At 40.1% G+C, this 16199-nt stretch overlaps 1 protein-coding gene across 1 annotated transcript in view; it reads left to right on the plus strand.

The window, feature by feature from the left end:
* The window catches only part of itgbl1 (integrin subunit beta like 1), a 115806-nt gene that overhangs the window by 63967 nt on the left and 35640 nt on the right, over positions 1 to 16199 (plus strand). The window contains exon 8 of the mRNA XM_036958515.2: positions 8514 to 8630. Coding sequence (XP_036814410.1) covers positions 8514 to 8630 — 117 coding nt within the window. The remainder of the gene's footprint in view (positions 1 to 8513; positions 8631 to 16199) is intronic.

Here is a 16199-nt window from a genome sequence, read left to right on the forward strand (position 1 = left end):
ACTGATAGGCCTAATATTTCATTATTGTCAATTTAATCTTGTTTATATTATGTGTGGAATTCGTTTTGTTATTGCATAGGTGTGTTTTGATGGGCTGGCTGTGCAGGCTGACTGGCATCGTTTGTTCAGTATTATTCCAAAGACACAATGCAACACATAGCATGTTTGTAATGGAGTTACAGTAAATAAAACAGTCCCGTAACAGCTTCTTTTTACAAAGTAACACAAACTCATCATTACACTATTGTTGTTCTAAATTAAATCAACCTCTTCATCATTTCAGTTCATTTAAATACTATTTTGAAGTAATTTGCACAATTATTGCCCATCCATTTGTCATTCATTCAGTGGGCTGGTATCGTTTGCTACACTGGATAGAATCAAGGATATTGTCCTGACGTGACTTGCATTAATGTGATGACTGTTATTTATCTTATCAACTAACTATGTTTAATTGTTACTCCATTAAATTAGTCATGTAACAGTTAACTAATTAGGAATTTGGGGCACCACGGGAAAAGTTGTTTAACAAATTACTATCTCCTGAATTAAACTCTAAAGATATATAGATATTTCTTATTTCAATAACAGTCACTTATTAATTATTACCTCATATCAGTCTCATTCTGAACTTCGTAGAACTCTTGAATCCTAAACAACCCAAGCTTTTCTGATTATTTGGTTATACACAAATTGATTTAATTATTTATTTACTAACTAACTAAATAATAACACAGAATACACATACACACTTACATGAGATAAAAGTCCCTAGTGGACTGACAAGATATGACAGCTTGTTACACACATGGAGAATGAGGGGTAGGTAAAGAGAGGGAGAGACAAAGAGAGACAACACTTGGATACATTTAGAAGGTACCTTCAAAATAATAATAATACTTTGCTCACAAACCACCGCGCATTTTGGTAATAAATGCAATGTATTTACGTGTAGATGTCTTTGTCCGTCGTCCCTCTGAAACCAATCGATCCTGCTATGAGGAAGGGGCTGGATGGGTGTAAGGCTCTGGTTGTCCACCAGAGGGCACAATGTTCTTCTTCTTTGTAGAGCTTCTCTGGTAGTGAAGTGTTGGTCAGAACAGATACTTCAGATGCACCAACAGTTGTCTGAGATGGGATTCTCCTTTCCACCTAATGTCTTTAGTCAAAGTTCAAGACTACTTTACATGCCAGCTGCAGACTGGTAATGCTAAGGTCTAGTGAGTTTATCTTCTCGTGTAGAGATTGAGAGTTTCAGAGTAACAACCATTTGTAATGTTTAGCTCGCACTTCACGTCAGCTGGTTTGGTAGTTTCAACCATTTCAACGCGTGAACCACGGTCTCACGTCTTTTGGTCTCAATGGTTGATTATTCAGGGTTCAGCTCCCGAGCACTTTACACGCCAGTAGTAACCCGGCAATGTACTGTTCTCACCATTTTCAGCCGTGTAGACACAACTCCAAGCTATTTGCTGCTGATAAGTAGGCATAACATAAACTTATCACTACGCTATTGTCGTTCTATATTATATCAACATCTCCACCATCCTTATAATTCAGTTAGGCCTAACAAGAAGAAGCACAGAGTGACATGGGAGAATATGCTGAGACAGGTAGACAGCACAACTGGGAGGCACACAAAAAGGTGAGTTGGCTATGCGTGCAGTGATATGGTTTGGTGTGGATAAAATGCCAAGACCTAACTCTTGTCCCAGTCAGCCCTTGCTTTTGTACCATCAATGCTTCCATACCTTGAAAGGACACAGTGCTCACAGATGGTGCTGAAACACATGGTCAATCACAGTCAGGAACATTTGTGAACTAGTCTAAGACACAGTTGCAGGGTCAACACCTCTTACTCAACTCTAAGTCTCTCTTTCAATCTCTCTCTTTTATTCTTATTTCTCTCAGTTCAACACACACTGCAGTATTTATTCTGTTTTTGACATTACTCAGATCTTGACAAACAAGGAGTTTCTCTTCAGGGTCCCTGGGATCCCATTGTTAACATCTGGACTCATTCTCTATTTTTTTCTGTATTTTTTATTGTTGTGTTTTTCATAGTGGCTTTATGTTTCACCACACACACCAGGGGTAAAAAAAATGATCCGGCTCACACAAACACACACAGCGAGAGAGTGGGCCTCTGTTTCTGCTTGGCGAGCAGAGAGAGCGAGAGATACCCCCCACCCCTCCTCCCGCCAAGTAGGCCTATTTACAAGTCAGATTTCCCTAGCATTGCAAAGTTTGGGAAGACGGGAGAGTGAGAAAAGTTTTCAAGCTGTCTGAAGAAAGCTTGACGTTTGAGGCTTGATGTGAGGAAGGTCCTACGTGGCAGATAGGAGGTGGGGGCGTTAATGGAATACTTTAGTCCAACTTGTTTCCCATTCGCACCACAGGACCACTGTGATGTGGCACCGAGGACGATTTCACAGGATTTGTCATGTTTTGTGTGAAGTCGGCTATAGGCCTGTCACAATACGGCATGAAAGAAAGATTTAAGAGAATTTTTAATCGTTGGAGATTTGGAGGCAGCTAACCTGGTTTTAACCTATTTCAGCTCTGAAGTCGGAAGATGGTTGATGCTGTGACTGTGACAAGATAATGAGCCTCTCAGTAGGTGAAACTGGCTGCTGTCATTACGACATCATCATAACATCATTAGAATGTCATTGAAACCAGAAATGGGTTGATATGACGTTATTACAACTGGTTTTGCCAGCTGGGTATTTCTATTGTTGTTGTTTGTAATTTGTGGTTATTTTGAATAGTTTTCTGTGTTTAAGTCCACTGACAAACCATGGAGCTGGTTTGCACTTGGGTCCACTCTGGCTCCTTAGTGTCACAGTTGATATCTGTGTTGTGTGATGTAGAGTGCCTGTGGGCGATTGACTATGTTTAGGCTTCACTGGTCTGTCCTCTGCATCTTCAAACAGGGGCAAACTGAGTTCGACTGCCCCCCATTCACTTGTTGCTGTAGTGAAGGTGTTATGTACACACACACATAAACACACACAAACACACACTCAGGAAGACAACAAATCCTTGAAAAGTTGGTTAGTGTAGAGGGTAAACAATTGACACACACAAATCAGACACACCCCTCCCAGGCGCAGGTAACCATGATGACCACAGACATAATTGATAAGACAGGGGTGTATGAGGCCAGTGAGGATGACTGGAGAGGTTGTCAGACAGGCCACTGCCTCCAGGTTACTCTGTCTAATTACAGAGTGGTGTGTGTGTGTGTGTGTGTGTGTGTGTGTGTGTGTGTGTGTGTGTGTGTGTGTGTGTGCGTGTGTGCGCGTGCGTGCGTGCGTGCGTGCGTGCGTCAGATGACACCTGTTGGTCATTTCAAGACAGGACTGATTCTATGTCAAATAGTACAGTACATATTAAACTGCCAATTCAAAGCAAGTTCATTGACTATTTTCACACCTATTCACACTTCACTGACCTACCAACTTCTAACGGTATTTGTTAAGATAGTTGCTTTAAAGGAGAAACATGTAGCATTTCATCCATACATGTGATTTCTTCATGTTTTTTTGAAGGACACTGCTTAGAATTGGCTAAAATGGCTTTTTCCTGCTTCTTAGAATCCAAAAAACATCAGTTGCAACGGCGTGAAGAAGTTTTCTATTGCTGATATGTTTGTTATTGTTGTCAACTTTGCAAACGAGAACCAATCATAATTCAGGAAGTTGTCCACACAACAACAGCCGGTTAGGCTGGTAAAAACGCTAATTGGCGGTGAAAATATGTCACGCTTTGTTCATAAATGTCATTTTTACTCTCGTGGATTTCATTTTTTTTTTTGCTACAGATCTTCATTTAATCACCGTGACGCAGAAAAACTTTCATGCAAAGCAGAAAACGACAAACTTAAGTGTATTTAAGGTTTAAAAAGGCTTGTAAAAGTTTGTGATTTCCACTTTGAAAATGTAGACTTGATTTTCGTAAAACGTATCAACCCCAATAATCCACATTTCCTGTTGCTGCAGGATTATTTTTCCTGTGGTAGGAAACTCAGGGAACTGGCTCAAATTAAGATTCTACAGTACTACTGGTATGTAATTGACATTTGGCATTAGCTGGAAGTGGAATTGTCACTTCTAGCTTCTCTTTACCTGCAAGTAAGCCTTGCCCATGCACCTAACAACATGTCTATTTCGAAGAATGGAACTTGGATGCATACACATGCCTCTCCTGCATACACTATTCATTTTATTGGTAACAGAGAGATGGACATTGGAACACATTTTGGTCATTTAGCAGATGCTCTTATTCAGGTTAAGTGCCTTGCACAATGGCACATCAGCATATTTTTCACCTATTCAGCTTTGGGATTAAGACCTACAACCTTTCTGCTTCTGGTCCAATGCTCTTAACAGCTAGGCTACCTGCCACCCTTAACCACTAGGCTAACTGAACACACACAGTCATTTAGCAGAAAATCTTATCCAGAGCGATTTTCAGGAGCAATTAGGGTTAAGTGCCTTGTTTTATATACACTTTATTAGTTTATTAGGTCCGCCATTCTAGGAGCAGGTCGGAGCCACCTTTACCTCTAGAACAGCCTGAATTCTTCAGGCCTGGTTACAAGGTGTCAGAAACGTTCCACAGGGATGTTGGTCCATGCTGATGCAATGGCATCAAGCAGTTGCTGCAGATTGGACTGCGGCACATTAATGCTAAAAACAGCCGGTTCCATCTCATCCAAAAGATGCTCTATTGGGTTGAGGTCTGGGGACTGCACATTCCACTCAAATATACTGAACTCGCTGTCATGTTCCAGGCAATCTTTTTCCACTTCACAATTGTCCAGTGCTGGTGATCGGGTGCCCACTGGAGCCGATTCTTCGTCTTTTTAGCTAATAGGAGTGGAACCCGGTGTGGTCGTCTGCTGCAATAGTCCATCCGTGACAAGGATTAACGAGTTGTGAGTTCCGAGATGCCCGTTACTTGTCTGTTTGCCTTCCGCCTGTTAGCTTGCACAATTCTTGCCATTCTCCCTCGACCTCTCCCATCAATGAGGCTGGAATAATACTGTGAAATTGTACAAATTATGATAATGCCCTTTTAGTGTAATAAGAGCTATTTGAAAAGACCGCCTGAAATTTCAGCCTGTTTTGTTGGGATAGCATTTTGGCCTGCCTGGTGACATCAAATTAAATTAAATTAAACTTCTTAAGACTACGGTGGGCACTGTATTAACTGGTAATTACTTATTTTAGGTGTGTAGGTCACAGTCTTTATCGTGTATCTATGGAAGTTATACATTTAGAACCGCATGCTCAATAGGAATCCAATAGCAGTAGCGGGTCGACTAGACAAGCAGCTTGCTAAGGACCACACTTTGACATGACGTGGCAAAGAGGAGACAAAATGGATTGTAATGACGCAGCTGACCACTCGATTGAGCCAGAGACACGTTTATTCGACAGATAAACCTGAGTGTCCTAGGAATATCTAGTCTTTTGTGTTCTGACTAATAAAACAGTGGGACATTAATCACATAAATTATGTAAACATATTATCAGTAAAGAACTCATTTTGTGTGGAAGTCCCCCCCCAAAAAAAATTCTGCGGAGACAGACATTAAAAGCACAGTAAAATCAAGAAAAAGCTACTTTTTTTCTGAGCGCATCTCCCCTTGTTGATGGGGTGGACACGCTGTCCACCCCATCAATGGCAACATTTTTGATTTAGATGTTCACAAATTTCACAAATTCTGACTCCCACAAATGTGATGACAGTTTGAAAAAAGTAAAAAAGAAGGTGAAATATTTTTGGTAGATGTTCCTAAATCTGATTGTAACTATACACTGAGTATACCAAGCATTAGGAACACCTTCCTAATATTGAGACACAGAACCCCCCCCCCCACACACACACACACACACTTTAATGATGTACTAGAGCATATGGGTTGAGTGTTTTTTTTCTCAGACATAAATAAACTAATTCAAAAGCTGAGGGGTGGGATTGAAAGCTCATGTTTGAAAGCTCATGTTTTATAATAGTTATGACTAAAAACACAATATAACGTATACGGATATATAACGTATCTGGATGTGATGTACTGTACCAGTCAAAAATTTGGACACACCTACTCATCCAAGGGTTTTTCTTTATTTGTACTATTTTCTACATTATAAAATAATAGTGAAGACATAAACACTATGAAATAACACAAATGGAATCATGTAGTAACAAAAAATGTGTTAATTAAGTGTATATTAAGTGTATATTTTATATTTGAGATTCTTCAAAGTAGCCACCCTTTGCCTTGATGACAGCTTTGCACACTCTTGCCATTCTCTCAACAAGCTTCATGAGGTTGTCACCTGGAATGCATTTCAATTAACCGGTGTGCCTTGTTAAAAGTTAATTTGTGGAATTTCTTTCCTTAATGCGTTTGAGCCAATCCGTTGTGTTGTGACAAGGTAGGCGTGGTATACAGAAGATAACCCTATTTGGTAAAAGACCAAGTCCATATTATGGCAAGAACAGCTCAAATAAGAAAATAGAAACGACAGTCCGTCATTAATTTAAGACATGAAGGTCAGTCATTACGTAAAATTTCAAGATCTTTTAAAGTTTATTCAAGTGCAGTCGCAAAAACCGTCAAGTGCTATGATGAAACTGGCTCTCATGGGGACCGCCACAGGAAAGGAAGACCCAAAGAGTTACCTCTGCTGCAGAGGAAAAGTTCATTAGAGTTACCAGCCTCAGACATTGCAGCCCAAAGAAATGCTTCACTTCTCAACTTTAACTGTTCAGGAAACTACGTGAATCAGGCCTTCATGGTCGAAATGCTGCAAGAAACCACTACTAAAGGACACCAATAAGAATATAAAGACTTGCTTGGGCCAAAAAACACAAGCAACGAACATTAGACTAATGGAAATCTGTCCTTTGGTCTGATGAGTCTAAATTCAAGATATTTGTTTCCGACCACTGTGTCTTTGTGAGATTAGGTGAACGGATGATCTCTGCATGTGTGGTTCCTACCGTGAAGCATGGAGAAGGAGGTGTGATGGTGTGGGGGTGCTTTGCTGGTGACACTGCCAGTGATTTATTTAGAACTCAAGGCACACTTAACCAGCATGGCTACCACAGCATTCTGCAGTGATACGCCATCCCACCTGGTATGCACTTAGTTCCACTATAATTTGTTTTTCATCAGGACAATGACCCAACACACCTCCAGACTGTGACCATGATGAAGTGCTGCGTCAGATGAACTGGCCTCCACAATCACCTGACCTCAACCCAATTGAGATGGTTTGGGATGAGTTGGACCGCAGAAAAAGCTGTAACAACATTTATTTTGGTGGATAAATAAATATACATGTACATATATATTATTAAAAATATTGCTTTCTTGCTGGATAGATGAATATAGCCAACAGCAAACCAGTGGAAAACTGCTGTCAACTCTATATTAATAGACCAATAAGAAAGAGATTTTTCAACTCTGCCAATAACAGCGAGTTTTTAGTTACCCCCTCCCCACTCAGACCAGCAAAACAATCACAGTAAGGTACTCCGCTGTTACTCAGATATTATTTGATATCGAGATAGAAACGGCTGCATTGGACCTTCAGCCCTAATGCTTTACATTTTTACCAAAACCTACGAATGAATGTCTAAATTTAACCGTTGAGGATAGTTTTGGTTTCACTTTTGCGCAGTTTGACTGACAGCTAACGGATGGCGACACACTCCGTAATTAAAAGGGCAATACACTATCTCTGAAACCTGCAGTTATGACAACTCTCCGTTTGCTTTGGCAGTTGCTTTGGTTAGACAGCACTTTGTACTGGGATTGTCTCTGTTGCCGTTTTCACTCTCCTCCTTGTAAAGCCTTCTGGGTGTATTTATGAATGCACATCATAGCATACCGAAGTAAAATGTTTTGCAAAGGAAAACGTTGTGCCACGAAAATTATAGTTTCTTATTGTGCAAGTAGTCCCTCCCCGTTTCGTTATGTGATAGAAACTGTAAAACAGATTATTTCCCTTTACCCTCAAAATGTTGTCATATTATGTTTCAGTGTAATGTATTTGTTGTTACATAAATGATTCAATGGTCATTAAAAAGCAATTGAAAGCAGACTAGAATTCAATCTCCTAAAACTGACCAATTTACAACCTCATTTGGAAGAATATATTTCTCCCTTAGGTACAGTATGCACATACTTTAAGAGCCAATATTAGGTGCATTTGGCTGCCGATACCTGAAGATTCCCTTACCTCAACTAGTGGTTGTTGTTATGTTCTGTAAGAAGGACCTCACCCTTCTGTATTTGAGGATGTCACTTCACTGAATCTACCTTTAACAATACAACATGAGCGATGGCAAATAAACATTTTCTGATATTTGTTGTTGAAAAACTGTATTTTACAATTTAGTCGTCTGTCATAATGTTGTTAAATGAGAATAACACTGCCACCTTTACACCTGTATTCTTACCTGTGTGTACCTGTGTACTACCTGTGTTCCAGGTCTGTGTCAATGTGGCCAGTGTACCTGCCATCCCCCAGGGGACACTCGTGTGCATGGGAGGAACTGTGAGTGTGATGACCGCCAGTGTGAGGACATCAGCGGGGAGATATGTGGAGGTGAGGGTACACACACACACACACACACACACACACACACACACACACACACACACACACACACACACACACACACACACACACACACACACACACACAACCCTCTCAGGCGCAGGCAGCCATGACAACCACAGAGATTATCTCGATAAGGCAGGGGTGTTATACACGTATGTGTAATTGAGTATGGTCCATTGTACATAGTCGTGGAAGTTGCATGTGTGTGCCTCTTGAATGGCTGAGTGATTAGCTGATACTTCCTGATACCACATACAAACCGCTCTCTCTTTCTCTCAATGAGAAATGTCAACCGCCAATGAAAGATTAGAACAGGGCCTTTGAGCCAGTCATATCTGCTAAAGCTACCATGAAGGGGTTTAACTAAGGTGGTCTATGCGCTCGCAGGAGGAGGGAGCGAGGGGATCGATTCAACATGGCATTAGCCTGATGTCAACAACGTTGCTAAGCGGATGCAATCATGCTGTCCTTCTTAACATTAGAAAAGCCATTCTAACAGTCAAATAAATATGTTTTATATATGTTATCGGAAAGATAACCATTTGTTGTGTTTATGAAGGTAATATTATAATATAAACATATACAGTGGTAAGAAAAAGTATGTGAACCCTTTGGGATGACCTGGAATTTGATCTGATCTCCGTCTAAGTCACAACAATAGACAAACATAGTGTGCTTAAACTAATAACACACAAATTATTGTATTTTTCTTGTCTGCATTCACAGTGTAGGTTGGAAAAAGTATGTGAACCTCTAGGCTAATGACTTCTCCAAAAGCTAATTGGAGTCAGGAGTCAACTAAGCTGGAGTCCAATCAATGAGATGAGATTGGAGATGTTGGTTAGAGCTGCCTTGCCCTATTAAAAACACAAAATCTGAGTTTGCTATTCACAAGAATCATTGGCTAATGTGAACCATGCCTCAAACAAAAAATATCTCAGAAGACCTAAGATTAAGAATTGTTTACTTCCATAAAGCTGAAAAGGGTTACAAAAGTATCTCTAAAAAGCCTTGATGTTCATCAGTCCACGGTAAGAGAAATTGTCTATATATGTATAAAGTTCAGCACTGTTGCTACTCTCCCTTGGAGTAGCCTTCCTGCAAAGATGACTGCAAGAGCACAGCACAGAATGCTCAATGAGGTTGAGAAGAATCCTAGCGTCAGCGGGGAGATATGTGGAGGTGAGGGTACACACACACACACACACAGAAATCTCTAGAACATGCTAACATCTCTGCTGACTAGTCTACGATACGTAAAACACTTATCAAGAACGGTGTTCATGGTAGCACACCATGGAAGAAGCCACTGCTGTACAAAAAAAAACATGGCTACACGTCAGAAGTTTGCATAAGTGCACTTGGATGTTCCACAGCCTACTGGTAAAATATTCTGTGGACAGATGAAACTACAGTTCAGTTTTTTCAAAGGAACACACAACACTATGTGTGGAGAAAAAAAGGCACAGCACGCCAACATCAAATCCTTATCCCAACTGTAAACTATGGTGGAGGGAGCATCATGGTTTGGGGCTGCTTTGCTGCCTCAGGGCCTGGACAGCTTGCTATCATCGACAGAAAAATGAATTCCCCAGTTCATCAAGACATTTTGCAGGAGAGTGTTAGGCTATCTGTCTGCCAATTGATGTGTAACAGAAGTTGGGTGATGCAACAGGACAATGGCCAAAAACACAGAAGTAAATCAACAACAGAATGTCTTCAACAGAAGAAAATACACCTTCTGGAGTGGCCCAGTCAGAATCCTGACCTCAACCCGATTGAGATGCTGTGTCATGACCTCAAGAGAGCAGTTGACACCGGACATCCCAAGAATATTGCTGAACGGAAACAGTTTTGCAAAGAGGAATGGTCCAGAATTCATCCTGACTGTTGTGCAGGTCTGATCTGCAACTCCAGAAAATGTTTGGTTGAGGTTATAGCTGCTGAAGGAGGGTCAACTTGTTATTAAATCCAATGCTTACACGGTTTGTTCAATAACGACATTTAAACGTATAATTGTTTGTGCGTTATTAGTTTAAGCAGACTGTGTTTGTCTATTGTTGTGAGCTAGACGAAGATCAGATCAAATTTTATGTCCAATTTATGCAAAAATCCAGATATTTCCAAAGGGTTCACATACTTTTTCTTGCCACTGTATATTTTTGAAAGAACATAACATTTTCATTAGTTTATGATATGTAAAGACGAATAACCACTAAAAACTACAGAATTTCAAGTGTAAAATCTATTTCATTGGTGGAGTGCCTTTGTTACGACTATGATACAAAAAATATGTGCCTTGGAACACTGGAACACGACAAAACAAGTAAAAATACCCACCAAGAGTCATGGTCAGTAAGACGCAGTAAAATGTAGAAGATATCAGTTGCCTAAACATCAGTATCAGCACCAAGTGTACTTGTGAATAGTGAAAATCAGCACAAAAGCAATAATCGCATTATAATGAATGTATCGATATGACTGCAGTAAAAAGTAGTCCACCATTGTCAGTTATTGGACACTTTATTTGTGGCCTCGCTCTCGCTCTTACAGTATGGTGTGCATCTTCACGCAATGGCATCAGTTGGATCTCATTTAGCTGTTATCCCTTGTCCTAACAGTCGACAAAAAGCTTGGTCACTTGCAATTGCTTGCAACACTTCCCACAAACAAGTCGATTGCAGCTGAAGCAGGTGTGGTAGGTTTTGTTGTGAGTTCATCTGCCCACCTGGCAGTTTCTCCTGGCTGGGAGCTGTGCGCGATTTTTGCTCGAGCAATGGCTGGTGTGGAATCTTTGCTGCTGCCTTGGTCCTCATATATCTCTCAGGTAGCCCGTGTGCCAGACTCATGATGAAGTGTCTTCTGCTAATGGTGTTGTTCACGCACGGCTTGAACAACAAGTGTCCATTGATAGCAGCCAAGTCAAGCATGTTGTAGAACACAGCGATAGGCCAGCGGCAAGTTCCTCCTTTCACAGAGTACAACCGTGCCACCTGATCCAAAAACATCCACACTGACCTATGGAATAGAAGAAAGTAGAAAATGTTAGGATTCTTTTCCCATTCAGAAGAGCATAATGCATTGCATAAGTTTATCTATATATGGCAATACATATTATGTAATGTTGACATACCTTGTTCAGTTGTAGTAAGTAATAGTCTCTGGTTTTCTCTTTTGTTGTCGGATGCCCGATGCACATGACGCAAACCTTTGCCTTGCATTGGTAAAGTGCAGTACTGGGGAAGCTACAGTACTCTGAACAAATAGTTTACCAAGCTACTACCAATTACTTCACAATGGAAGAAGTTAAGCTACGCTAAAGCTAACCTTCAGAAAAATACAGTTCATTAACAAAAGTTACTTTGAAAAAGTAGTTCACTACATCCAAACTACTTTGTGAAATATTGTCATCTGAAATGTCACAGACTACAAATTGAAAGAACAAATCACTTTGGGGTCATATGTTAACAGAATGAGTTATTTAGCCTATTAAACACAAAAATTATGTTTCAAGTTCAGAATTAGGCAGGTCTGATTATTGCCCATATATTATTTTATATAAAAAAAAAAGTAGTGTGTAGTTCCAGTAGTTAACTACTGATGGCAGAAAAATAATGAACTACTGAAAACACTACATAGATCTGAATGTCGTTCAACTACCACCAAGCTAGTGCAAAATGTAGTTAAATGAATAGTTCCCAACACTGGTATCATGTGAGTGTTGTCTTGTCATTCTTCAGCACGTTATGGAGTACAGCTGCTGTGCAGTTGCCTTATTTTGCGCAGATGGAGGGAGCTCCCGTCTCGCTTTGTTCGTTGTGCCGACCAGGCTTGTTTAATATGCATCGTCTGCTTTCCCTTGGTCATCAACTCACCCATTCTCCCCCTTTTCTCCGCTACCATATTTTACTTCATTCATTTAATCTGTTGTTATATGTGTGATATTTCAGTATGGTTTTACGTTCAGTTTTGAGGTAATTATCAGGGTGATTATCAACTGGGCACAAGAAGGAGGAGCAATCGGGGAAAACCATTCAAAAAATAACATCTTTAAACGGGTTCTTTAAACGGGTTCTCCAGTTCTGTGTTTTATATAGACTTATGCATCAAAAGAAAGGCGCTCGCGAACTGATTACAGACTGATTATAGCCACTCACAAACACAAACACAAACACATGCATGCACCCATAGGGCTGTGGCGGTCATGAAATGTTGTCAGCTGGTGATTGTCAAGCAAATAACTGCCAGTCTCACGGTGATTTACCGTTGATTAACATAAACACGTTTAGCATTTGCTGCAAGTGAAGAAGTTTGGTAAACCCTGCTCGAGTGCACTACAATTCCGATTATGTTTAATCCCGACACTCTGTCTAAACTGTTTTACACTGGTTTAGACACACAGCCTACAAGCAACTGATGCAGACCTTTGGAACATGTACATTTAAAAAAGTTGAATTAATCCATTCAATATAGCCTACACCATTATTTATTTTAGACAGGCATAAAGCAACATGATGTGAATAAAATGTAGTCTATTTCAGATGAACAGAATAGTTGTCCTTATGTTAGGCCCTGATATGGCTATGTTATATGGCTGTGGAATACACTAATTCATTTCGACAAGATTTGCTTAGAATTCCGTGGCATTATTTAAAATTATTTTATAGTATGAGGAATACAATTGAACATAGCTGAATAAAATAGAAAGGATACTTTCTCCCAAAAATTTCCAAGGAATTGCGCACATGCGGCTATTCTGTGTTGAGGGATTAACAAAGAAACATGTCTTGCTATATGCTTAATTTAGAGTTTTTTATGCAACTTTTGTTGTGAACCAAAGTTAGATTATATATTTAGATTTTTAATATATTCTAAGGCTGCATGATGAAACTCCAACGATGATTTGAAAAAAGTTGCATGAAAGGCATGAGCTCTGATATGTTTCTTGTGCATGCTGCACACACTTCATCAGTCTCTCATTCACAATTTGACAAGCACTTGATAATATTCTCACCAGGCTTCAACTATAAAATCCACGCCTTTTGAAGCTAAAGTAGCCATTGTGCCCTTGGGAGGAAATATAATAATAATTCCCTTCTCCCGGCTTCCGTACTCCGAAGCACCTCTCATTCCCATGGCTCTCACAGATATCTAAATTCTTATTAGCCAATGCCGTCACATGATCCGGTCCTTCTCACAGTCATTTCAGCTAACAAGTAGGCTATAAGTGAAGACCGACTCATTGGGGACACAACTGTGCGCGTCCCTTTTATCGAATTCCGAGACGCACATTCATCAGCCAACAAGATGAGTAGGCCTAACGAACAGCAAAAGCTGTTACAGTTCGTATGAGGAAATCAATTGAAATAAATTCATTAGGCCCTAATCTATGGATTTCATATGACTGGGAATACAGAAATGCATGTTAGTCAGAGATACCTTAAAATAAATGGGCCTCACAATGGGCCTCAGGCTCTCAACACTGTATTTCTGTGCATCCAAATTGCCACGGATAAAATGTAATTGTGTTTATTGCCCGTAGCTTAAACCTGCCCATACCATAACCCAAACGCAACCATGGGGCACTCTGTTCACAACGTTGACATCAGCAAACCGTTCACGCACACGACGCCATACATGACGCCATGGTCTGCGGTTGTGGGACCGGTTGAACGTACTGCCACATACTCTCAAACAACGTTGGAGGTGACTTATAGTAGATAAATGAACATTCAATTATCTGGCAACAGCTCTGGTGGACATTCCTGCAGTCAGCATGCCAATTGCACACTTCCTCAAAATGTTAGACATCTGTGGCATTGCGTTGTGTGACAAAACTGCACATTTTAGCGTGTCCTTTAATTATCCCCAGCAAAAGGTTCTGATATGCCACACCTGTCAGGTGGATGGATTACCTTGGCAAAGGAGAAATGCTCACTAACAGGGCTGTAAACAAATTTGTTCCCAACATTTGAGAAATAAACTGTTATCTGGGATCTTTTATTTCAGCTCATGAAACATGGGACCAACACTTTACGTGTTGCGTTTTAGATTTTTGTTCAGTGTACTATCCCCCATAGTACAAAAGTTGACCTATTCTATAGGTGCAAGAAATACATATTCCACACATACTCTGGGATAGTTGTGGGATGTGATAGATCCCTAATTAATACAACCACTTGCAGTAAAATAACGTTTAAAACGCAATGAGGCTGATGCAACAGATCGGGAACATTTAGCTTAAAATGTTAATGAATGCAGCAATGTGCACGCGGCAGTAGGCTATACCCGCGAATGTTCCAAAATGTAATCAATTAGTGGGAACACACTGTTCTCAATGGTGACCGGGAATGGCATTATGCATGTATTGCTTTATTACAAAGGTGCATTTTTATGGTGAATATTACCTTCCCCAAACTTGAAACTCACACGCCTCCTATGTATGCCAATTAGAATCTACACCAGTGTATTGGACACTTTACTTGTGATACAAACCTTATTAAAACATATAGGACTATGGGCTAGGATACATGGGGTGTGATACTAACCTTATTAAAACATATAGGACTATGGGCTAGGATACATGGGGTGTGATACTAACCTTATAGGACTATGGGCTAGGCTACATGAGGTGTGATACTAACCTTATTAAAACATATAGGACTATGGGCTAGGATACATGGGGTGTGATACTAACCTTATAGGACTATGGGCTAGGCTACATGAGGTGTGATACTAACCTTATTAAAACATATAGGACTATGGGCTAGGCTACATGAGGTGTGATGCTAACCTTATAGGACTATGGGCTAGACTACATGAGGTGTGATACTAACCTTATAGACTATGGGCTAGGATACATGAGGTGTGATACTAACCTTATTAAAACATATAGGACTATGGGCTAGGCTACATGAGGTGTGATACTAACCTTATTAAAATATATAGGACTATTGGCTAGGCTACATGAGGTGTGTCATACTAACCTTATTAATTGACCTTATTTACATATACTAAATAATATTTGTGTGAAATTAGTTTTGATTTAGAATGGACCCCCTGGGGAAATAATACATGTCATCTGAGCACTTAAATAGTAAATGGAGGACGCTTTTCTCGTGGTTCATTTTCTTGCCAGCCAGGTAGGCTATACAGTCCTTTTTAATGTTGTAAAGAGATGCAATGTGCTTAATATTAGGAAAGTTGATAAATAAATGTAGTAGGCCTAGACTATAAACAGCTGATGGACCTCCTCTTTTTAATAGAGGCCATCAAAACTCTGTTTTCTCATGCAATTGCATAGGCAACAGTAATGTTGTGCAACATGAGCTAATGGGCTCTCATGAAGTGTTTGATTTGATTTGTAATGGTTTTTGTATTTATGTCAGAGTGATTAGAGGGACAAGAGAGTGCTGAGTGCCAGGCAGTTAGCAAGTTTGGTAGGCTACTAATGACCATCAGCAGCATTAGAGCTTGGAGAAGTGGAATTTGACTGCGGTCATGAATCGTGACCGCTGGTGTGGTGGTAATACAAATCAAATCAAATGTTATTGA

This window comes from Oncorhynchus mykiss, chromosome 22 (genome assembly GCF_057628025.1).
Source record: "Oncorhynchus mykiss isolate SJ-2025 chromosome 22, ASM5762802v1, whole genome shotgun sequence".
Taxonomy (NCBI): Eukaryota; Metazoa; Chordata; class Actinopteri; order Salmoniformes; family Salmonidae; genus Oncorhynchus; species Oncorhynchus mykiss.